This window comes from Ailuropoda melanoleuca, chromosome 2, assembly GCF_002007445.2.
Source record: "Ailuropoda melanoleuca isolate Jingjing chromosome 2, ASM200744v2, whole genome shotgun sequence".
Lineage (NCBI taxonomy): Eukaryota > Metazoa > Chordata > Mammalia > Carnivora > Ursidae > Ailuropoda > Ailuropoda melanoleuca.
Window position 1 is genome coordinate 23,078,135 of NC_048219.1, and position 26,261 is coordinate 23,104,395.

At 39.1% G+C, this 26,261-nt stretch overlaps 1 protein-coding gene across 1 annotated transcript in view; it reads left to right on the top strand.

Annotated features, from left to right (window-relative positions):
- The first annotated feature begins 1,249 nt into the window (after positions 1-1,249).
- CMPK1 (cytidine/uridine monophosphate kinase 1) overlaps positions 1,250-26,261 on the top strand; it is a 34,981-nt gene continuing 9,969 nt past the window's right edge. The window contains exon 1 of the mRNA XM_034652211.1: positions 1,250-1,560. Coding sequence (XP_034508102.1) covers positions 1,390-1,560 — 171 coding nt within the window. The 5' untranslated portion in view covers positions 1,250-1,389. The remainder of the gene's footprint in view (positions 1,561-26,261) is intronic.

Below are 26,261 nucleotides of genomic sequence, written 5' to 3' on the forward strand. Positions count from 1 at the left end.
TCCTACCTTCAAACTTCCCTGCAACTGTGCCCTTCTTGCAACTCCGATTGCAAATTAATGTCTTGGTCTCTTAAGACCTTTTTAAAAAAAATATTTTTAAAGATTTATCTATCCATGAAAGAGAGAGAGAGAGTGTGTGTGTGCGTGGGGGGATGGGTGGGCAGAGGGAGAGGGAGAGACAGAATCTCAAGCAGACTCCCCGCTCAATCCCACCAACCTGGGCCAAAATCAAGAGTCAGAAAGCTTAACCAATTGGGCCACCCAGTCACCCCTGTCTCTTAAAACCTTTTAAGTCATCTAAGGCCCTCCATTTGTCCCTTGGAGCCCATCTGATTTGTCTTCTCAAGGGGCTGCTTGGCTCCCTTTCTATCAAATCATTCCCAGGAGCTTAAATACAAGCTGTACCACAGCACCGCCCGATAGAACTTATTGAAGTGGTATGTTCTCTAGGCGCTGTCCATATACAATTGCCACTACCGCCTGTGACCACTGAGCACTTGAAATGTGGTTAGTGTGACTGAAAAATTTAATTTTTATTTCTATTTAATGAGATTTTTCTCACATGCAGGCAGCAGAGAAATGGAATTACAGTTAAAAGGCGTCCCACTGTAATTAGAATGTAATACCAACTCCTTTCCATAACCAAAGGGCCTGAACGACCTGCCTGGGCCTACCTTTCCCACATTCCATTCTCTGCCTCATTCCCTTAGCTCTGGTCTCTCCGGCCTTTTCCAACACAGGCCGTTTTAGGGTTTTTTCACGCGCTTTTCTTTTTGCGGGACACTATCCTAGTCTTTACCTGCTTTTGCTCTTTCCTATTCTTATGTCTTGGCTTAAATGTCACCTCTTCAGAGGCTTTCTCTGACTGCCTTCTACAAATCACATCCACCCCTTGTTATTCTTCCGCTCTTTTCCTCCAAAGCCTGTATCGCTCTTTCTTCCTTCCATCTTGTCTATCATCTATCTCTTCTTACGTTGGCTTGTCCAGCTCGGCTGCCTCCCCATTGGAATTTAAACTCTTCGCGAGCAGACAATAGGTTTTCTCTCCCTTGCGTCGCGTTGCAGACGCCAGCACAGCCCTGCCACACAAGGCGTGCGTTGAAGGCTCTGCCACTGGACGAACTGCCAGCGGAGGGATGAATGAGCCGGCAGAGGGGCGGGGACGAGAACGCGCGCGGGCCCGCGCCGGGGGGCGCCCGGGCGCAGCCGCTTAGGGAGCAGCGGAAGCCCCGCCCCTTCCGGCTGCGGCGCGGACACCTCGGCAGCCACGGTGGCGGGGCCGTGGCGGGCGCCGACTCGGCCCGGCCCCCTTTCCCCCGCCCCGCCCCGCGCCGCCGCCGGCCGGGCTGCTGTCAGCTCTCTCCTTAGCGTCGGGCGGAGACGCTGTGTATGCTGAACAGCTGCGGCCGGAGGCTGCTGCACGTCCTGGGCCTTAGCTTCCCGCTGCTGACCCGCCGGCCGCTTTTCCTCTGCCCTCACCGCCTCATGAAACCGGTGGTCGTGTTCGTCCTCGGCGGTCCCGGCGCCGGCAAGGGGACCCAGTGCGCCCGCATCGTCGAGGTGAGGCCCGGGCAGCAGGCGCACTCTCTGGGCTTGACCGGACGCCGGGTCGGCCTGTCCCGCCGTGCGGGGCGGTCCGCGCCCCCCCCCCCGAGCCGTGGACTACGAGTCCCGGCGACCATTGCGGCGCCCGCTTGGCGGTGGTCGAGGGTCTTGGGGCGCGCGGCCTTTCGGGACTCGTAGTCCACGTCCGCCCGCCTCGGGGGCGCCCGGAATGGAGGGGGACCGCTTGGGGTCGCTTTGTTCCCGCGCACCTCTTTCCTCACAATTTGGGGACCAGGTTCGTCTCGAGAGTGGGCTGGGGGGAGATCCGGGAAGATAAGCCTCGGGGGACCCCCGGCGCGCCGAGGTCAGTGTGTCGCTGGTTGTGTGGTGGGTGAAGGCAGCAGGAGCGTGGGTTCAGGTTAGAGGCAGTGTGCACTCGCAGCTATTTGGAGTGGAGACCGGTTTATCCACTCCGTCCCTTCCGTCAAACCCTCCGTAAACACCAACGCCTCAGCTAACCTTATCCTGGTCTTAATCTTGGAAAAGAACCCCTGGGGACAGGGTGTTGCTTAAGGTATTCTGTGATCTGCCCGGAGCACTTCTGTGACCCTGTCATTGGCAGGACCAGCTCTGAGGCTCAGCCCGGATTCGTGTGGTCGAAAAGCTGAGGAGCAGAGTAGGAGTTCAAGCTTCAACCTCTGGTCCCGCTGCCAACTCGCGCTTTGTCCATGGCCAAGTCACTTCCTCTCTCCGAGTCTCAGTTGCACTCTGGACCATAAGAGCTCTGCACCCAGATTTAAACTCAATGTGAAATACCTCCCGACTCAAAAATTGTGTTACTTTTTTTGTTGTTGCTTCACATGTTAAGGTTACCGGTTCCTTTCAGTTAATTTTCGAACAGATAAACGTGGTTAGCTGCGGTGACACTGTGAGGAGAAAGGCTTATTGGAGAATCAGGGGAGTGAAGGAAAACAGGATATGATATATAGAAATGAGAAGCGACCAGTGGTGCTGTAAAACACCCAGACAATCCCTGTGAAACTCTGTGGCCACAAAAGTTTTGACCCAGAACTTCTAAAATAATGCTATCTGCTGTTCCAGGACGTGGCTTATATTAGCTTTGGACTTTCATTCCATTCCTATGTTCATTCAATGCACTCCAGTCCTGTATTTTATTCTCTAAAGAGCATCCAAAGAAAGTCAAATAGTAACATCTACTTCATTACTGTTTTACAGCTGTCTTGATAATTACTGATCATTTTAAGGAATGAAAGTGGAACTAATTCAACCAAAAAAAAAACCCCATAAATATTTTTCTTCTTATTTTTGTTGGTTCTTTTAACTTTTTAAGATAAGTGGCAATTGAACGATGTCAGGTTTTGTTTTATTTTTATTTATTTATTTATTTTTAAAGATTTTATATATTTATTTGACAGAGAGACAGCCAGCGAGGGAGGAAACACAAGCAGGGGGAGTGGGAGAGGAAGAAGCAGGCTTCCCAGCAGAGCAGGGACTCTGGGATCATGCCCTGAGCGAAGGCAGATGCTTAACAACTGAGACGCTCAGGCGCCCTTTGTTTGTTTGTTTGTTTGTTTTAAATATCTGAGATGACTCTTACATGTATATAGCATAATAGGGAAAGGAGAAAAGATTTTGGAGTCAAACAGATACGGGTTCAAACTCTAACTCTGTCCTTTGTGGGTTTTTTTTTTTTTTAAGATTTTATTTATTTTGGGCACCTGGGTAGCTCAGTTGGTTAAGCCACTGTCTTTGACTCAGATCATAATCCTGGAGTCCCAGGATGGAGTTCCGGAGTCCTGCTCCTTGCTCATCGGGGAGTCTGCTTCTTCCTCCGACTCTCCTCCCTCTCGTGCTCTCTCATTCTCTCTCTCAAATAAATAAAATAAAATAAAAAGATTGTATTTATTTTTAAGTAATCTCTATGCCCACTGTGGGGCTTGAACTCACAACCTGGAGATCAAGAGTTGCATGCTCTACTGACTGAGCCAGCCAGGTGCCCCCCATTTACTGTTTGTTTAGACCCAGGGAAGTTGCTGCTTTTAGCTGGCCTTCCTCTGTGAAAAGAGAAATAATACCTATCTAGTGTGGTATTTGTGAATATTAAATGAGGTAAAATATCTGGCACACACAGATGCAGATAGTTTTTTTCTCCATTTTATACTTCTTGTACTTAATTTATGAAGTTGGTTATTTCTACTTTAAAGTAGTATTACTTTAAAAATTGGTTTATGATTGCTGTATTTGAATGCATTTAAATATTTTGTTTCTGAATCATAATGTGGCTTTAAATATCCACACCCAAACTAATAATACTCAAATTACTCCACTGCTTTAAAAATAATCTACACATTCTGTAACTAGTATTTATTCTTTACTCTGTTCAGTAATGGCTGATAATGTTTTAAACCTGTTAATTATCAACTATAAGATTTCCATGATTAAATGTTTCATAATGTATTATTCTTTAGTATTTTGGCAATTATATGAGCTTAAATTGTTTTAAATTGCCATCTTTCACGAAAATAGTTGCTCTTGATTCCAATTGCGATAATTAGTTTGATTTCTACAAATTCCAAATAGTTTATAATTTATCAATTGCTATCTCCTAGCTGACTAAATTAAACAATGGAATGTCTATGAACAGTTAAGTCAGAGACTTTTTTCCCCCTCATGAGTCTTTTGTATTTTGACTCATTTTTTTTTAAATTTCATAGGCAAATATAAACTGAATCCTAAAAAATTGTAATTTTGGGGACTAAGTTTTTTTCTGTAGGGAAAAAGTTCTGTAACTAAAGGTTAAATTCCCTATCATGCCAGTGCTAGTTTAGCTCACAGGGTGCCTGAAATGTGACTGAAATACAATTTGGGGAGGTGGGGAATTACATGGATTTCCAATTCATGCTGCCAGAAGTACCTATTTGGACCTGGCTATAGAATCTGAGACTATCTGGCCCTCCAGTGTCCTGGGGCATTGCAGTTAGTGATGTGAATATAAGGGGAGGGAAGCTGGTTTGTATGTCTATATGTATTTATTTATTATCTATCTCTTTTCTCCCTTCCCTCCCTGCCTTCTCTCCTTCCTTGAGGTGAGTTGTACCTCTGCTACTTACTCTCCCAGACCGTGAGGAAGAAAAGGCAGATCTGATACAGTATCTTCTGAAAGTGTTCTGAACTGGGATGAGAGGATTTGAGGGAGATTTGGGTGTTGACTTTGCCCATTTATTTGTACTTGCCTTCCTCAGTTTTGTTTTGTTTTCTTTTTTTTTTTTTTTTAAGATTTTATTTATTTATTTGACAGAGATAGAGACAGCCAGCTAGAGAGGGAACACAAGCAGGGGTAGAGGGAGAGGAAGAAGCAGGCTCATAGCAGAGGAGCCTGACGTGGGGCTCGATCCCGTAACGCCGGGATCACGCCCTGAGCCGAAGGCAGACACTTAACCGCTGTGCCACCCAGGCGCCCCTGTTTTATTTTCTAACTAATTGTTTCTAAATCTGTGTCTTCTTGTACTCAATTTGTTTTTGAAAATTAGCGGTGTTCTAAATCAGTGCAATCCTTCCAGAGTTAAGTGCTTAGAGTTATTGTGGAATAACTTGTTACTAAAAAATGATGGGGTTACTATGTCATTTTTTTAATTTCTAAAATTAAGCTTTATTTATCTTGTTTTGGCCCAAGAAAAATTTTGGTGCCATAACCTAAATTTGTCATTCAAAATAATCATAATTTTGCATGTGTTAGCTGGAAGGTTATTTAAACTTCCCTCTCTCTCTCCCGCTCTCTCTCTTTTTTTTTTTTAAGATTTTTTATTTATTCATTTGAGGCACAGAAATACAGAGAGAGAGTGCATGAGGTGGGGAGAGAGAGAAGCACACTCCCCGCTGAGCCCGGGGGGGGGGGGGGGGGGGGGGGGGGGAGCTGGATCGCAGGACCTGGAGATCATGACCTGAGCATAAGGCAGGTGCTCAACCATCTGAGCCGTCCAGGTGCCCCTTAAATCTCCTCTCTTTTAAAGATTTGCTTACATAAACAAATTATGCTAAAGCTTATCTCAATGCCAAATTGCTTTCTTTAGTACCCCAAAAACATTCTTGTCATTTTCTGTGTCATAACTTTCTCCAGGGACTATATGGGTAATTCATACTTTGTATGCTCTTCCTACCTACTGTGCTTAGAAATTTTGGGATGGTATTAACTTTAAGCTTGTAGAAATCAGAAAGCTGATTTTATTTGTCTTTGTGTTTCTAGTGCTGTACACTGTGCCTGGCACATAGTAAGGGCTTAATAAGTATTTTTTGAATCAGTAGTTTTAGAAGACACTGGTTTGTCCTAAGATGTAAAAAGTTTTAAAATTTGGTCCGCAGGGGGCGCCCAAGTAGCAGTTAGCTCTCCCAATTTCAGGACCGAAATGCTTGAATGAGACCTAGCTCTGTCAGGCTCAGATTTCCTATGTAACACTTCTGCTTACTCTCAGTGAATAAATGGTATGGTTGTGAAAATCTGCTGAATATTCTGAAATATCCAAGCTCCTGATTACAAATCCCCAAAGCAGGTTATGGCTCATAGAAGAAACTTGATAGAAAGATCCACTGAACATTAAGCTTGTTTAAGAATAAGCCTTTCGGGGCGCCTGGGTGGCACAGCGGTTAAGCATCTGCCTTCGGCTCAGGGCGTGATCCCGGCGTTATGGGATCGAGCCCCACATCAGGCTCCTCTGCTATGAGCCTGCTTCTTCCTCTCCCACTCCCCCTGCTTGTGTTCCCTCTCTCGCTGGCTGTCTCTATCTCTGTCGAATAAATAATAAAATCTTAAAAAAAAAAAAATTAGCCTTTCTGTACTTTTGGTGGGATAGGATAGAGTAAGAGATAGGTTTTTTAAATAATAGAAAGTTTAAATTATCTGTAAAAGAGATAGTCCACAGAATTCTTGACTTTTCTGAAGTACCACCTTTTTTATTAAAGGTGGTTGTAACTTAGATTTTTTTTTTTTTTTTTGGTTAAGAACTTGTAGGAGAGGAGACTCTATTGAGATACTACTATCATTACTTTTGAAAACTTCCTCTTTTTTTTTTTTTACCTATTTTAAATTACAAAAGTAATACATACTTGGTTGGGAAATGTAAAATCCCCTCTAATTCTGATGTCTTTCATATTAGCTGTCTAGTTTTAACTGCTTCCCCATCTCTTTCTCAATATTCTTAGAAATAAAAATGCCAGTGTATATGTGTATTTTTTACCTCCAGATGGGATTTGTCCATTTTCTACTGAATGTATCATGGATATCCTTTCAGGTCTTTACATATAGATTTAATTCATTTTTTTTTTCTTTAAAGATTTTATTATTAGAGAGAGCATGAGAGAGAGAGAGAGCTCAAGCAGGGGGGAGGGGCAGAGGGAGAAGCAGACTTGCCGCTGAGCAGGGAACCCTACACAGGACTCCATCCCAGGACCCTGAGATCATGACCTGAGCCGAAGGCAGACTCTTAACAGACTGAGCCACCCAGGCACCCGATTTAATTCATTCTTATTAGTAGCTGTAGAACATTCCATAATATTCATGTTCTATAGCATGGTTGTACCATTCCCCTATTGATGGACATTAAGGATAATTTCCAGGAATTGTTTTGCTGTTGTAAACAGTACTTCAGAAAACTTCCTTGTAAATGTAACATTGCATATGGATACTGTTTTTGTAAGTAAAGTCCCTAAAAGTAGGATTGTTGAGTCAGAGGATATGTGCATTTTTTAAAAATTTTAATTGATAATTGTCAGAATACTTTTCAAAAACATTATACTTACTACATTTCTGTCAGCAGTGTATGGTTCTTTATTAGATAGCACGGGACAGTTATGAACCACTTTAATTTTTGCAAACTTGTGAACCCCCTTTCTAAAGTTTTTCTGAGTAAATTCCTCATTTTTTCCAATAAGTCCATAAAGGTGAAAAAACATAATTTTAAAAATTTCCATTTACTTGTCATTTATTCAGAAAACAGTGTTTTGAGAGCTAGGCACTGTGATTGTTGTTGAGCTGAATAAAGCACAGATCCTGCTGCTGAAAGCTTTTAGTTAGTGTGGAGGTAAGGAAGTTTATCGGCGACTACTATAGAATAGAGTGGTAAATGTACTAACTATACCATTTAAATAAGGACATTTACATTTCAGTCTAGTGGGTCAGGGAGGTCTTCCCAGGGGAGGTGGTGTGTCTGAACTCAGTTTTGAAGGACAGTAGGAAAGAAGCAGCTGGGAGATGTCGGGGAGTAGAGAACACTTAAAGCAGAGTTACCCTTGACGGGTAATTGGAGGTTTCATTTCTGAGAAAAGCCTAAGGAGAGTAAACCTATATGAGATTGACCCAGAAAACACTTCCTGAATGCAGACTGTGTGCTTATCTGTGTATGCAGATAGAGGCAGGCTTCTGCGGGCTTTCAATTTAGTAGAGATAGATACACATTTAATAGAATTTTATGAGAAAAGATATGAAAAACTTTTGCAAATGGTCAAATTTAACATTACATTGTTTTAAAACTGTTTATCGTGTAGTTTTTGCCTTCTGAACTGTATTGTAATGTCTTCAAGGGTGGGGACCCTGTCTTTGACTCCTTCTACTTGGTGTTTGAAATGCTTGCTTATCTTTCAGATCTTAGCTTACTACGGAGATGCCAGGACATTCTCAGTTCATGGTGCCCTAGTGTCTCAGTCATTTTTTCACAACTACCCGAGCTCAAAAGAAATAGCTAAGTTATGTTTGTTAAGTAATTAGATCTGAGCAATACTTAGGTATTTTCAGAACAAGTTGTGATCTTTGTTCACAGTTCCTGACTGTTCCAAAACCCTTGGAATTTCCCTAGTGTTGAGAGTTACAAAAGTGTTTCTTGTTATGTTAATGAGGTGGGGTTTGGACCCCACCTAAGGTGGGCGGGGTGCTGGTTGACCGGAAAGCCAACTGTGTGATGAGAGGGTTGGAACTTTCAGTCTCACCCCTATCCCTCACCTGCTGGGAGGGGAGTGAGCCTGGATATTTAACCAATGGCCAATGATTTAATCAATCATGACTATGTAATAAAGCTTCCAAAAATGAGGACGGGGTTCAGAGAGCTTCTGGGTTGGTGAACACGTGGAGATTCAGGGGAAGACACTTGTCTGGAGAGGCATGGAAGCTCTGTGCCCTGGTGCTATGCATATATATCTGGCTGTTCCTGAGTTACATCCTCTTTATAGTAAACCAACGATCTAGTAAGTAAAATGTTTCTCTGAGTTTTGTGAGCCATTCTAGCAAATTAATCAAATCCAAAGAGGGGGTCTTGGGGCCCTCTAATTTATAGTCATTTGGTCAGAAGTACAGGCAATACCTTGGATTTGGAACTGGGCTCTGAAGTGGTTGGTGGTGGGGGCTGTCTTGTAGGACTGAACCTTTAACCTGTGGAAGCTGACGATATCTCTGGGTAGATAGAATTGAGTTGAATTTTCAGACACTCTGCTGGTGTTCGAGAATTGTGTAAGGCAACCTGTCCCTCAAGTTGGAATTGGGTCCAGGAACCCCAAAGATTACCCCATTAGACCATAAACTCCATATGGGTAGAACCTCAAATTTCTGATTTACTCTCATATCTTTAGTGCCCAGCACAACATCTGGCATAAACTGATGCTCACTGAACATTTAAATAGATTTTGAAGCCATTCAGACCTGGGTTCCTGCCTCTTGGTGAGTTACTGAAATTTTTGCTTTTTAGTTTCTTCTACTGAAAATTTGGAATATTAATTTACTTTTCATGGTGATTGTGAGGATTAAGCAAAAGAACCTCTGTAATGTCTGGCAGAGTGCCTAATATGTATTATTACTTCATATATGTTAGCCACCCCCCCTTTGCCTACTCTGTGCTTATCCATAAATAGTCAATGTAGGAAATGGTTTGAGCAGTGTAAGTAGCTATACTTTGGGTACATTTTGGTACAGGTAGCTAATTTCTTAGTCATTAGATGAAGAAAAATCGAACTGAAAGGATATGAATGAATGTCAAAGTGTCATACCTGTGTATTGTCTGTTAGGCAATATGTAGAGTTCAGATTCTAGAGTCAGACTGCCTGGGTTTGAATTTCATCCTAACACCTGTACGTGTGACCTCAGCCAAGTCATTTAATCTCTCTGTGCTTAAATTTCATCTGTAAAATGGGAATAATAATATATAGTATCTACCTCAAAGGGGTGGTGTGGAGATTAAGTGAACTAATATATTTAGTTCTTAGAGCAGTGCCAGGCACGTGGTAAATCATACGTAAGTGTTAGCTGTTTTTATTAATATCATCATCTTTTTGTGTGTTAATTTTGTACATCCCCCTCCTGCATCTGCTTTCTTTGACTTGATTGAGATGCCTCCCCTCATTTTACTCCCTCCTACTTTGGTAGCTATAGTCTGTTTTTAGTGTCTGCCCTAGAAATTTTAAGCGTACGTGTTATTTAACTTAAGTCTAGTATTGATTAATATTTTTACTCTCCCCCCTCCTAAACAATAGAAATACCTTAGTATGCTTAACTCTAGGTTCATCCTGTCTGTTTTCCAGGATTTAAATACTGTAGTGATTTCTTAAATCCCTGCAAATTACGTGTTAATGTTTTTTAGCAATGATGTAATGTTTGTGTAGAATAACTCACATGTATACCAGTTTGTCTATTCACCATTTAGTTTTGCACTTTAGAACTTCCTTCTTTTTTCCTTAACAAGTTTTTTAAATCAGTATGGGCTTGTGGTTAGGAATTGTTGCAGTTTTCTCTGCCTGGTGGGTTTTCTTTTCTAGTTGAGCCACTAAGAGTATCATCCTTTTGGGGTTCTGACTTTACATGGAGCTCTGACTTTACATGGAGCTCTTTGATCTGACCTCCAGTCCTATTTAGGCCTCGGTCTTTGTCCCCTTTCCCCAGTCTGTGGGCCATTAAATCCCAGGTTCTAGCCATCAGAGATTTGGGGGTGGGGAAAGACCCCAGGGCAGCCACAACTCTAGCACACACTCACTCCAGATTTGTGCATCCTCGATTTAGCTAAATCTGAGTTACTTCTTTAATTTTCTGCCAGCTCAGTCATGCCTTGAAAAAGAATATATATACGGTGTGCCTGGCTGGCTTAGTTGGTAAAGCATGAGACTCAGGGACATGAGTTTGAGCCCCACATTGGGTATAGAGATTACTTAAGAAAATAAAGAAAAAATTTTATAAAAAATACTCCATTTGGGGTGCCTGGCTGGCTCAGTCTGGGGAGCATGTGACTCTTGATCTTTGGGTTGTGGGGTCAAGCCCCATGTTGGGTGTAGAGATTATTTTAAAATGAAATCTTAAAAAATACACACACACACACACACACACACACACACATCCAACTACATGAATTTGCTATTCAGGGAGGAGTTTCTCTGAATGTATGTATATGTTCTACCTCCATGAAAATTAGACGCCTCTACCTGAGTCTTAGCTCAAAGCGCCTTTTCAATATCAGTTCTTTCCCTTATCCTTACTCTCTTTGAAATCTACATGATGTACACCCTTTGGGTTAAAGTTCCAGTGACAATAATGGGTTAATCTAAAGACCACATTCTAGTTAAGATGCTAATGGGGAGAGAACCTCAATCACTGAGGACCTCCCAAAGTTACATAGGAGTGCAGTATTTTTTCTAACGGTTGTCCTGAGAACTTCAGAGAAATTCTCTAGTAGTGGGACTTTTAGATCAGGTAAGAGAGAAAGGGTGGACATGGGCGATAACTGTCTTATTCTTCATGTCATGTTCACCAAATCACACCTACTCTTGTTAACCTTAAAGCTAATACTTTTAGCCCAATTGCCTATGAAAATGTATTTGCTCTAACATTTCTATTGCTTTAACCTGGCAAATCAAGAACATTTTTATAGACTAAACATGTGATAAGAGCACCTAGAATTTAATAGAGAACAGGTGCTAGTGGACATATTGTTTGCCAACAGTTTTATGCTGCCTGGTAAATAAACCTAACAAAACATTACTTTGGTAAAAGAAAAAGCACCAGTTGTTACCGACCATTCTCAGAAACTCACGTTAAGGGACTGGGTCCCATAAGTCTTTTCCAGAAGACCCGTAAATTGGTTTCATTCATCATTAGGCTATATCTTATTTCAACAAACAATTAAAATATGCTTAACTTGGGGCTACACAAAAGACTGCTTCCCTGCCCACCATCCGTTTGGAACTTCCGTGCTGTATTTGTCACTGGTGTGTCCATTGGAAAGTATTATGTGTTTAATTTAACCGATAAGATTTCCCTTTATAATTATGTATGGTTTAGGTAGATAACATGAATTAATATTTTCTTGGTGTCTACAGGGAGTAGAGAGACAGCCCGGATGCTTTGATTATGTGATTGGGAATTGACGTAATGGTTAATACAGGTTTTTATATTGTGGGCAATTATATTTGCTACTTATTTAGTGATTATTGGGTGAGGGAGGTGGCAAGTGGAAATGGTAACGGTGTCAGAAGCGGTAGTGGTGTCATAAAGGCAAGACTGGAGCAAGGATGGTCAGCATCTGGCTGGATGATAGGTAGGCCAAATATGTCTGGCTCTTTGTGTGTGGATAAAGTTCTCCTCTCATCCCCATGCTGGGATACAACCCAATGATAAAGTACATCAACTTTGAGTTCCCTTTTTAATTTCTGCCAGTAGATTCTGTTATTCAAAGGCAGTAAGTATCTTGAAGGCAAAAAACTGTCTCCCCGTCTGTCACCTAGGAATTGCCCCAGATGCTTACTGTGGATTAATAGTCAGATTTGGGTTCAAGTGCTGGTTTCCTCTCCACTAACTGGCAGGTTGGTTTATCTCCATGTGCCCTCTTGTAAAATGAGGGGTATAGAAGTAGGTGGTCTTGCCAGCCCTGAAACAAATCTATATCCCGAGACTTCAGTGTTAGATAGCATGAAATCCAGTGTAGTCACACTCAGAGGCAAATTAGCCAGTCACTGTGAATTTGTATACCTTCTGTGCCATTCTGTGCTGTATGAATTGTGCTCAAGGAATTGTATTTAATAAATTCCCATGTATTTCATGTTTACATAGAGCTTCAGGCTGGTAACAAAGTTTGTGTAAGGTGGGAAAAGGAGTAGCTTTCTGAAATAGAATTGTGCATGTATGTATTTTACATATTACAAATTACACATTACAAATATGTAAGAATTGGGGTATTAGGACCAACTTTCTTACGATAGAGCATACAATTAGAAAGCACGTAGACTTTGAATTCAGACGTTGGTTTGAGTCTCAGTCTACCACCTACAGCTGTATTTGCTAACTTGTCTGATGCTGTATCTTTGTTTGTAAAGCCATGATAATGCCAACCTCACTGGGCTGTTAGAAAGATGAAATGAGGTGATGATTCAACAATGTTCAGCACAGTACATGACACTGAGTGTGTAGATGGCTTTTATCATTTTAGAAAAGACCTGTGGGAAAGAGATCAAAAAATAATTTGGATAAAAGTGGTTTTGGAAAGCATTATATTCTTATTGTTTGCTATAACATAGAAAATGATTGTTCACACTGATCAGTTTATAAATTTTAGAAAATCTGGTATAGTATTTTGGAGGCTATGGAATATGAAAGATCTTTGTACTTAGAGAAAGTATTTGGAGTTAGCTTACATTTAAAAATCCTAGAAAGAGTGAGTGGATTTAAGGACGTTTATAGTATAAATATTATTTATATTCAAAATAGATTATTAGATGCCAAATGGAGCTAATGACCTAATGATGGGTTAAGTGTCATAAGCTACTACTGTATATATACCTCAACTGTCCTGTTATTAAAAATGTACATCTTATTTTGGTTACTTTTTTATTATGCAAGGAGTATAGAACATTACACAAAATTTAGAAAATACAGATACATAAAAATAAGAGTATAGGGGCTCCTGGGTGGCTCAGTCGGTTAAGCATTTGCCTTCGGCTCAAGTCATGATCTCAGGGTCCTGGATCAAGCCCCACATTGGGCTCCCCACTTAGCGGACAGTCTGCTTGTCCCTTTCCCTCTGCCCCTCCCCTCGCTCATGTTTTCTCCTCTCTCTCTCAAATAAATAAAATCTTAAAAAAGAAAAAGAATATAAAAATTACCAGTAATCTTACCATCCAGAGAAAGCTACCATCAGTCACTATTTTCAGGCATCTTCTTCCAGACATTTTTTTTTAGTGGGTTCATGCTGTCTGGAAACCTGCTTTTTCACTTTTTTTTTTTAAAGATTTTATTTGTTTATTTAACAGAGGGAGAGACAGCCTGCGAGAGAGGGACCACAGGCAGCGGGAATGGGAGAGGAAGAAGCAGGCTCCCAGCGGAGGAGCCTGATGTGGGGCTGGATCCCAGGACTCTGGGATCACGCCCTGAGCCGAAGGCAGATGCTTAACGAGTGAGCCACCCAGGCGCCCCTGCTTTTTCACTTATAATATCGTAAACATATTACCATGTTAATAAATATACTTTTATCATATAATCTATATAACAATATACTGTATAGATTAGATACATTATATAATTAATACCCTGTTTTGGAAATTTTCTTGTTTATGATTTTTCAGGAATTGTATTTTTTTTAAAGTATTTATTTCAGAGAGAGAGGAGGGAAAGCATGCAAGCGTGAGCGGGGCGTGGAGCGGGGGGCAGCCGGGCAGAGGGAGAAGCCAACTCCGGCTGAGCAGAGAGCCCAATGTGGGGCTTGATTCCAGGACCCCGGGATTATGACCTGAGCTGAAGGCAGACACCTAACCAACCGAGCCACCCAGGCACCCCTGTATTCTGTTTTTTTTAAAAAATAACTTCATTGAGATATAACTTACATACGATTCACCCATTTGAAGTGTATAATTCAGTGGTTTTGGTATATTACATTGTTAGTTTTTTTAAATTGTGGTAAAATACAACTAAGATTTCTCATCTTAAGTGTACAGCTGAGCAGCGTTAATCGCATTCACCACGTTTTGCAGCCATCACCACTTTTCTAAAACTTTTTTGATACACAAACAGAAACTGTGCCATATAGAGATAAGTCCCCATGCCTCCCTTTTCCCAGTCCCTGTTAACCTCTGATCTACTTTCTCCCTTTATGAATCTGCCTATGTTGCATCCTTCACACAAGTGGAATCACAGTATTTGTCTCGTTGTGTCTAGCTTATTTCACTTAGCATTACTGTTTTCAAGGTTCATACACATTAGCATGTGTCAGAACTTTTTTCTTTTTTATGGCTGACTAATACTTCATAATATGTACATCACATTTTGTTTATCCATTTATCTGTTGTGGGACAGGGCTGCTTCCACCTTTTGGCTATTGTGAATAATGCTGCAATGAACATTGGCATACAAGCATCTGTTTGAGTCAGTTTTGAATTCTTTTGGTTATATAGCTAGGAATATAATTGCTGGGTCATATGATAATTCTGTTTAACTTGTTGAGGAACTGCCAAACTGTTTTCTGCAGTGACTATTACCATTTTACATTCCCATCAGCAATGTGTGAGGGTTCCAGTTTCTTCAGATCCTTACCAACACTTAATTTTCAGTTGACCATCCTAGTAGTGTGAAGTGGTATCTCGTTGTGGTTTCACTCTGCTTTTCCCTAATGACTAGCATGAGCATCTTTCCTGCACTTACTTGTTGGTCATTTGTGTATCTTTGGAGAAATGTCTATTCAAGTCCTTGACCCATTTATTAATTGAGGTGTCTTTTTGTTATTCGGTTATAGGAGTTCTTTATTCTTAGATATTAAGCCTTTGTCAGATAGACGAGGTGCAAACATTTTACATTTAAGCTTTTGAGGAACTGCTTGACTTTCTCAAAGTGGCTGCACTATTTTATATTCCTACCTACAAGGTATAAAGGTTCCAGTTTCTTGATGTACTGGCTAACACTTCTTACCTGTTTTTTTCATTTGTTTGTTTTTTTAACAGCTATCTAGTGAATGTGAAGTGGTATCTTATTATGGTTTTGATTTGCATTTCCCTAGTGACTAATGATATTGAGCAACTTTCCCATACTTACCAGGCATTTGTATACCTGCTTTGGAGAAATATATCCTTTGTCCTTTTTTTCTTTCTTCGCCCCAGAATATTGCATTTTACAAATTGTCTTTGTTTATGAATTGGATTATCTTTTTCTTATTGAGTTACAAAGTTGTTTACGTATTTTAGATACAAGTCCCTTATCCAGATATATAATTTGCAAATGTTTTCTCCCATGCCATGGGTTGTCTTCATTTTCTTGGTAGTATCCTTGGAAGCACAGTAGTTCTTAATTTTGATGAGGCCTTACATCTTGCACATTAGAACATAAGGTATGCATTCTATTGCCTATGATGCAGGGATTAAAAGATTGATAAGTTTAAAACTAAAAAAGAGGACAGCTGGTAAGTGTATATCTTGTACTTGGGACTAAGAGTAGGGGGTGGATGAGAGAGGAGGTAGTGGTGGATGGAAAGGAGAAGTGAGGGTAACAGATTCTTACTACTTACTTGACTGATTCTAGGGCATAATTGAGTCCAACCAAGTTAAGTCACACTAGTGGGGTGGGAGAGAGAAGTTGCCCATTTAGCAGAATGGTTTCCAGTATTCTTCCTGTTGTATAGTCATGGCAGGAAAGAAAATTTGCCATAAAATTTTCTATACATTTATCACTTTTTCCCTTATAGGAAGAAATTAGGCTCTAATCAAGAACTGGGAGTCCCTTATATTCTCTGCTCCCCATTATAGAAATGGGTACAGTTACCTGTGGCCAACATTGAATTCCAAGCTGGGTTAGGATTTATTGGCTATTTCATCAAAAATGTGTATTCTTAGACTTAAACTTTGATTGATTGATTGTTGATGCACAATGTTACATTCGTTTCAGGTGTAGATAGTGATTCAGGATCTCTGTAGGTTATGCTGTGCTCACCACAAGTGTAGCTACCGTCTGTCACTATACAATGTTATTATAGTGTTATTGACTACATTCTCTATACTGTATCTTCTATTATAACTTACTCATTCCATAACTGAAAGCCTATATCTCCCACTTCCCTTCACCCCTTTTGCCCATCCCCCCCAGCAACCATCAGTTTATTCTCTGTATCTGTAGATTTGATTCTGCTTTGTTTCTTCATTTGTTTTGCCGACTTTAATTTTAGATTGAACAAAATGTAATGAAACTAAACTTTATACCCCCAAATTTTAAAAACATGTACTATCTTTCAAAACCAAATTAATAATGGTTTTGATATGCCTGGGTGGCTCAGTTGGTTAAGCAGCTGCCTTCGGCTCAGGTTGTGATCCAAGGATCCTGGATCAAGTCTGGCATTGGGCTCCTTGCTCCATGAGGAGCCTGCTTCTGCCTCTGCATTCTGCTCCCCCTGCTTGTGCGCTCTTTCTCTCTGGCACATAAATAAATAAGTAAGTAAGTAAATAAATAAATAAAAACTTTGGGGAAAAAAATGGTTTTGTTCATACTTTCTTCTATTAGCACAGGTCGGTGGACTAAAACGAAGATGATTCTTTGTTAAAGTTAAGCAAGATTAATTATGTCTAAAAAATCAATCGAGAGAGATTGCTTGGCACAGTAAAGTTCTGAAAGTGCCCCAAAGGGTTATTCTGGAGACTAGAAGTAGTATGAGTATATTGTCTTTGCCATGAAGGTGTCATTTACAGAACAACTTGCTTATAATTTTGAACTCTAGTGTCTAGAGTAGGGCTTCATTGAAATATGTTTCCTTTTAAACCTTTGCTGCTGTGCCTTTTGGATTCTCTCAACTGAATGTTGTCTCTAAATTTCCATCTGTTTCTAGGCTGTAAAACTGAACTGTTTTCTGTCTCCTTATATAACTCTTGACTTCATGCCCATGCAGTATGTTTTTGTGTTGCTATATTATACTTTTGTTTCTCTTTTGTTTAAAGGATGGCTCACTTTACAGAGAAATTTTTATTCAAACATTTGAATTGGTTTTTGCTATTCTCTACAATGATTTAGTTTTAAATTTTAAATAAGTTCTTGATTGTACAGGTACTGTTTCCCTTTTTCTTGAAATTACATGTTTTTTTATATAGGAATTTTATCCTTCATGTGAGGCTATTTTGAATTCCATTTTGCTGTTTTCTTAAGATTTTATATATACATATACATGTATACACACACACACACACACACACACATATGTATGTACTTTTTTTTTTTTTTAAGATTTTTATTTCTGAGCAATCTCTACACCCAATGTGGGGTTTGAACTTAAAACCCCGAGATCAGGAGTTGCATGCTCCACCGACTGAGCCAGCCAGATGCCCCAAGGATTTTATATTAATAAAACATTTAAATCATTAATTTTTCTTTGTGGTATTTGCCATTTAGAGATGTGTGGATAGTATATATGCTTTATATAAAAGTATATATATTAAAACTTTTAAAAAGTTTATATGTATACATGTACATTATAAAAGATTCAAACGTTTTGAAAGTACATAAAGTAAAAGTGAAAGTTCTCCTTAATCAACCTCAGAGTACTCCTTATGTAATCACTTAAAAAATTTTTTGTGTGTGTTTCTGGTCCTTTTTTTTTTTAACGTAGGCTCCACGCCCAACCTGGGGCTCCAACTCAACAACCCTGAGATCAAGGGTGGTGTGCTCTACCGACTGAGCCAGCCACGCATCCCTCTGATCCTTTTCTTGATGTATCTATACACAGATGCAATGCACGCACATCTGTGTGCACACACGTTGCCTGTTGTTTGTGACTTGCATTTTTTTGCTCAACAGTGTATCTTGGATAGCTTTCCACATAGATAGCTCTACTTCGTTCATAATACATACAAAGATCTATTTAACCTCTTGTATATTGGTGAACATTTTGATTTTGTTTACAAATGATGCTGCTGTGAACATTCACGTACAAAATGTCTTTGTGCGGATGTGCAACTATTTCAGTAGCACAGCTCCTAGAGATGGAAGTACTGAGCCAGAGGGCGTATAAACTTAAATTCTGATAGATTCTGCTACATTGCCATCTAAAAAGGCTGAACCAGTTCACACTCCCACAAAGTATGAGGATGCTGGTTTTCCCCCACCCCTACCGCCATTCTTGCCATAGCCAGATAGAGCAGTCTTTTTATTTTAACCGATCTGAAGGGTGGAAAATGGAATCACATTGTTTTAATTTGCATTTTCATGATTACCAGTGACTTGAGCATCTGTTCTTTCCTGTGAATTGTTTATTCTTATCCTTTGCCTATTTCTATATTGAGGTTTTTTATTTATTTGTTAGTATGATGTCTTTATGTACAGTGTGTATTACCCCTTTCACCTTTGTATGATGAAAACATTTTCTTCCAGGCTCTTGCTTGTTATTTGATTATATTTATGATATCTTTGTTTGTTCTGAAGTTTTTATTATTTATGTGGTCAAACGTAAATCTTAGCTGACTTGGTTCTTATTTTAGAATGCCTTTTTTATATCTCAAGATTATTTTTCTCTAATACTGTCATAGGGTTTTCTGCTTATGGTTTTACATATGGTATGATGCAGGAATCTGATTTAATTTTTTCCCAGGTGGGTAGCTAGTTGTGCAAGTATCATTTATTAAATAGTTAATCTTTTCCTCGTTGATTTTTATTTCATTTAAGTTTTTTTTTAAAGATTTTATTTATTTGAGAGATAGAGTGAGAGAGAGCACAAGTCGGGGTAGGCAGAAGGAGAGGGAGAAGCCGACTCTCCGCTGAGCAGGGAGCCCGATGTCGGGCTTGATCCCAGGACTGAGATCATGACCTGAGCTGAAGGCAGATGCTTAACTGACTGAGCCACCCAGGTGCCCCTTCATTTAAGTCTTTTTTAACTTTTTTTTTTTTTTTAGTACTCTCTGTGCCCAACGTGGGGCTCAAACTCAGGACCCCGAGATCAAGAGTTCTGTGCTGTACTGACTGAGCCAGCCAGCCACTCACTCCCCTTACTAGTTTTTAGATTCTAAGTCTATCATTTTTTTTTTAAGATTTTATTTATTTATGTGAGAGAGCACCAGAGCAGGGTGAGGGGCAGAGGAAGAGGCAGACTCCCTGCTGAGCAGGGAGCCTGTTGCGGGGCTGGATCCTGGGACTCCAGGATCACTACCCAAGCTGAAGGCAGCCGCTTAACCAACGGAGCCACCCAGGACCCCCAAGTCTGTCATTTATTGAATTCCCATTTGTACTTGGGTCTGTTTCAGGACTGTTGAGTTTCATTGTTCTGTTTGCCTATTTTTATACTAGTGTCATACTATTTTAATTATTATAGTTTTGTAGTATTTTATGCTACCTGGTAGGACAAGTTCCCACTTGTAGTTGTTAAAATTATTTTCAGGTTTGGCCTTTCTCCTCACATTTACTGTCTGATGAACTTGAGAATCAGGTCATTCTGTTTCATTAAAAAAATTAATTCATTCCAGTTGAAATTTGAGGTTGCAATAAATTCATAGATTAATTTGTGGAATTTTAAAATGTTTACAGTATTGCATCCTTCTATTCAGGAACACAGAAACACAGAATGCCTTCTTTTTACTTATTTATTTTTTAAAAATATTTATATTTTTAAGTAAACGCTTTGCCCAATGTGGGACTCATGACCCTGAGATCGAGAGTCGCATGCCCTTCCAACTGAGCCAGCCAGATGCCCCAAAGCTTTCTTCTTATGATAATGGTTTTAGGGATTTTTAATTTCTTTATATGATTTTTATACATTAGTTTTAATCCTAATTTAAGTTTTATTGCTGTTTTGAATAGGATCTTTTAAAATGTATATTTTCTAATTAGTCATTGCTAGTTGATTGGCAAGCTATTGATCTGTTTGTTTATAAGCAAGATAAGTTCCTGTTCTCATAAATTTTTAAATGTACTCAAATACATCTCTGATGCCAATTTTTGGAGCCTCTGTGTTTGAGGCTATTTGCATAGTGGATTGGATTGTCATGTATCATACTATACTTGTTCTGTAGTTATTTGTTGATTTTGCTCCTTTCTTGGGTACATTTGTATGCTGTTGACCCAGTTTGGTAGTTCTTTTCCTTGATTGGTATGTAATTTGTAGTTTAGCCACTGATTATTTTGGCCTTTGCCCCAGGAATAACCTGCATGTGTTTGTCTAACTTCTCCCTGACAGGAATGCTCTCATAGTAGGTCTTAAATCTAGCAGTGTAGACCGTGTAGTTAGGACTGTGTTCTTAAGGAGAATACCTCTAGCTGTAATAGCTAATAACAATGCTTTGCTGCAGCTGATAGTGTAGTGTAGATATTATTTCTGATAGTATTAATTGTGTTTTAGAAATGAAGACGCTGAGATCTAAGAAAGGTTACACAGTTTTCCGGTGTCACATAGGGTTGTGACAGAGTTTAGTCTTAAAACTAATCCCTTAACTTTCAGTTCAGTGTTCTGAGGATGTGACTTCATGCAAGGTTCTTACGTCCTTGTGGTTCTTGCTGAATTCTTTGTTTCTCTAAGTGCATTTCTCCATTAGTTTGATCATTTTTGCAGATGCTCAAATGCTATGTTTGTATATATTATTGAATTCAGAGTTTGGTATCCTTTGCACATTTTACTCAAGAGTCGATTCGTAAATCCAAATAAATTCTAGCCCTTAGGGAGAACCTGAGCTGTTAAAATGTTGTTTTGTGATGACGCTTTTTACAAATTGCATCCTCAAGTAGTTAAATCTCTTAGGGTGACTTTATTACTTTTGGTATTCCTTAGGTAGTGATATTCTGATTTTAATGTTATTTACTCTTCTTTAAATAATAAATACAATTAGGCCTGCTTAATATTTTGAAAACCTCTCTTTTCTAATGTGAAATAGAGGCAAGGGCTTCATCTGAGTGGTTTGATATATGTCCTCCAAGTGTTCTCACAGGAAATGACTTAACTGAACTCTAGGCTCTTAGGCCACCTGCAGAGTATTTGGGTTGTAGTGACACGGGTGTATAGCTTATAGACCCTACGGTGACTGTATGAATTGAGCATTCAATTATTAACAAGATCGGAGAGTGTTTTCCAAGATTAACAAGACCTCTGTGCCTGTCCATTAGTGTTGGAAGTTTTCAAATTATTGCTTCTGAGCTCCTGAAATCCCAGGAGGATTCTGGGCCTGGTCTTCATCTTTGACCATTTTCCATCTCTTTCTGATGTAGGGAATACAGATTGATTAAGAATGGGTGAGATGAATTAAAAGAGGAATACTGGCAATGACCAACTGGAATGAAATTGGAGTGTGAAAATTCCAGTTCACAGTTGCTGTAGGGCCCATTCGGTATGTAAATCAGGTACCCAAATCCTTAGTTATCTGAGAGCCTTTTGCAAACTGTTAGAGGGATATGCAGACTTACACAGGTGGGGAAATAGTGTTGGGGGGGGGTTTCTAACTCACCTTTGCTTTAAGTTTTATTTATTGTTTTGTCTTCTTGCCATGTCCTCTGAAGAATCAGCTTCTTCCCCAAGCAGACGGTGCTGGTAAAGACTGAATTCCTTAGGAAAAGTTGTGCAAGTATGAAGAATTGCCTTATTAGTTAATAGTAGGGTTCCCGTCACTTTATATATGCAGGTCACTATTACATCCTATTTACCTTCCCTGAATCAGCACATGACCTGACATTTCGTAGATACTCAATAAATATTTATGGATTTAAAGTAAGTTCCAAGTATTGCCTGAATTAAGGTTTTCTTATATGAAGAGCAAAACATTGAGGAAAATGAATAGTGCTATAATTATGTGCAGTTGAATGGATTATATCCCTCCTCTTCTTTTCAAAATATAAGCTTTTAAAATATCACTCTTTAATTAGAAAAAGAAGTATGCTTCATTTTAATTTAAAATCTGTCTGCTAAAGCTTTTTGCTTAAGAAAAGATTTAGCTTGGTTTATAACTTCCATAGTTTATAGTTAATGTAGATTTGCAATTAAATAGGCATGTGAAATGCAATGCATACATTTGGAAATACAATGAGGGCAGACTAAAAAAGAGATTGGAAATTCACTAGCAACTTAAGTCAGCTATTACACTCAGCTTCTCTTGCACTGGATTTTTTTTTTTTCTTTTAATGCTAACCTTTCTTTAATGGTGATTATAGGAAAGACCCTTTTTCAAACCCACTGTCGGTGAAACTGGAAGGAACCTTAAACGTTTGACCAGTTTTAAGCATCTGGGCACTGTGTTGGTTTTTACGTTCAAAGTAATGTAAGTTCCCCAAGACTGGCAGATTCTGTTCTTGGAAGGTCCTTATCAGACATCTCATTTAGAGTAATTGGAAAAAGTTCTATTGGAAATCCCTTTGAAATGAATGATAGATAGGCTTACGTAAAATGTTGCTGGGAGGCTGTCGGCTCTGAAGCTGTTGTTTGCAACAAGCACCAGACTGGTGAGTGGATCGCTCTGGATAGTCCTTGCAGCATTTCTGGGTGTTCTGCTGAAGGTGCATTGTTGATAGTACATAACCAAAATTTACATTTTAAGGTTCATTAATCTTCTAGGGAATCCAAAGTAAACTTAGTCTTAAATGCTTCATAGATGCGTCCACTATTTAAAGGATGCCCAGTAATCTTAACGCACATAGTTACATTAAAAATACATTTATATCTGATATATCTGCTATGTGCCCTTTGTTGTGAGGCTCAGAAGCAGTCCCATGGTACTTTCCAATCACCACACTAACTGGAGGAGGTGTCTGGCATCTGGATCTCTTCTTGCCTCCAAGGACTTGCCATTTATGCATCATTTTTACCTTTTTTTAATTTTTAGATTTTATTTATTTGAGAGAGAGAGAGAGACCATGAGTGGGGGCGGGGAGGGACAGAGCAAGAGGGGAAAAGCCGGCTCCTGCAGAGCAGGGAGCCCTATGCGGGGCTCGGTCCCAGAACCCTGGGATCATGACCTTAGCTGAAGGCAGACTATTAATCACTGAGCCAACCCAGGCACCCCGCATCAGTTTTACCTTGAGCTCTTTTTTGTTGTTGTGGTTTTGTTTTTGGTTGTTTTTATTGTTTTTGTTCATATAGAACCACATTTCCTAAATTAAGAAAGAAGGAAAGATGATGCTAAGAAGTGAAAGAAGTCCATCAAGATGATTGGAGATTTGATACCATAAAATTGTCAACATTCACCTAGTAAAATAGAGTGCCATTCTGTCCTTATTGAGAGCATGGTGCTTTTTTTTTCTCCCTCCAAATCTTAGTATGTGGTTTATAAAAATTTATTGAGTTGTTTTTTCAGTTTCTTACGGGAGAAAATGAAAGTAAAAAGTTGAGACTGTTACTCTAAATGAATTGAGTTTATACATTTGTCACTACAAAGCTATTTTTAGTTGAATAGTAGCTTGTAATTGTATTTATTGTAATTTATAGTATTTATAACCTGCTGTGGTTTTGAATGTTGTTCTTAAGACTGCAGTTAGTGACCCACTAGGTTTTAATTGCTAGGAAATTTCAGAGAATGTGAAAAAGTTTTGGTTAAGCCTGGGAAATAGCCATTCTTGCTTTCCTCAAAATTGGCATCAGTGACTACTTAATGACAACAGAATGCTTTAAAAACATGCTCCTTGAAGTCTAGCTGTTATTAAAATACCATAATAGCTAGTGTGTAAGTGATAGTTGCTTTTTTGTTGTAGAAACTCTGTGGTAAGAGGAAACTTCAGCAAAATCCTGAAGAAAAATATAGTATAAAACAGTAAATAGAGGATTTTAAAAAATGGAATGTGGATGAGAAATAGGAAGACACATGTATAGATCTGACGTGGTTATATTTATTTAAATTCCTTGTTTTGTTTGACTTTGTAGATAAGGTTTTTTCTCTCTTTTTGACAAACTGTGTAATTATTTTTTAAAATATCATTTGTATACCTCTACAGTTTATAACTAGTTTCTCTTTTAGAAAAGTGATATGCCAAAACCCATTTTAATGCAATATAAAGCTTGCAAATTGGAGCACTCCAGTGTCAGGAAACCAACAGCGTATGTACTCATTTCTAAATTACTAGCTGGGCTTCTAAATGTATGTTGTTCATGCAGCAGACGCAGTCCGTACAGAGCAGTCTGTGTGGTTGGTGTTTCACTAAGCATTTGCCATTGTTTAGTACTGTTTGTCTCTGCATTTATTCAATATTACCATATGCTGTAATCTCTAGACCAGATGAGAACATCCAGCAAGCATAGACTTCCAAGCAGGAAGCAAAGTAAGCTGTAGGAAATGGAGCTGCTATAAAATTTTATGGACACTAGTTGCAAAATGCTTTTTGAAAATTATAATAGTGAGTGGGAAAGTGGGTCACGCCTCATTTTTTATAGTCTTTTCTACACCCATCTTTCAGAAGTTTCCTTATGCTTGGTGATCAAAGTAGCATTTAAAAATGGTGTGGTGTGGAAATAATTTTAGAGTAACAGTTTAAATAATTAAACATTTTGTATTTCCATTTTCTGTAAACGATGGGAGGGTTTTTTTTTTAAAGCCTGTTACAGCAACTAAATACACTTTTGATTATTCTAATGGAAGGGGCTGTATGACTAAGAGACACGAGTGACACTGAGGTTTTGTTTATTCTCATCCAACTTTATGCCCAATTTTAGTCAGCAAATAAACTATTTAGAGTTTGTTTTCCTTTGCTGACTACCTTGCCGCTAGCTTACTTTACTCAGCAAGAACAAGTTTAGCCAACAATATTTAGAAATAGAAAAAGGGGTAAAGAATGTATGGCTTCTGCAGTCCAAAAAAAGAAGACTCACCATAACCTGGGTAATTGAGAGTTTTTATGAACTGTGCAATTGAAACATTCTACTTTAAAAGGAGGGTGGGAATGTGGGCTTCCTCAAATCTAAATATTGAAATTAAAGTTAAATTTAAGATATTAAATTTTTATTGTACACTTAACTATAGGTGAGATAAAAACCCATTTAGGGAGTCTTAAGAATTTGGGGTGAGATGATTGTTGTAACTGAAAATTGAATATAGTTCTGAGTGCCCTGATATTTGAGAGTAAAAACACTTTTTTAAATATTAAGTGTTCTTTTTATTATTTATTTGAAACAATTTTTTTAAGATTTTACTTGAGAGAGAAAGTGAGATTGAGTAAGTGGGGGGGAGGGGCAGAGGGAGAGGGACAAGCTGACTCCGTGCTGAGCACAGAGCCCGACTTGGGGCTCAATCTCACAACCCTGAGATCATGATTAGAGCTGAAATCAAGAGTCGTTGGATTAACCGACTGAGCCACCCAGGTGCCCCAAAAACGTTTTTTAAGTAGATTTTATAGTTCTTTTGATTTAATGACAGGGAATGTGTATGTTCATGTGGTGGAAGAAGCTTCTCATTATTCAGAATCGTTTCTTAGATCTACATTGTTTTCTCATTCCAGTCATGGGGAAATGGCAGAACAACACTATAGCATCTTATATGACTTAGTTCAACTATTACCCTACACCCTGACCTAATGCATCATTAGGTCCTACATAATAATGATCATCACAATCGTAATAATACTATTCTACTGACCTTTCATAGGCTATTGTATCTGTTATTTCACTTAAGCCTCTTGATTGGTCTTTCTATAAAAACCATTAAAGTGAGTACATATGCAGGTGTGTGTATATGTATATATGTAATATAAAAATGGTGTGTATATATATATACATATAAAATTGCTTCTAGATTATTTAAGATAAGTATCTTCATAGTGG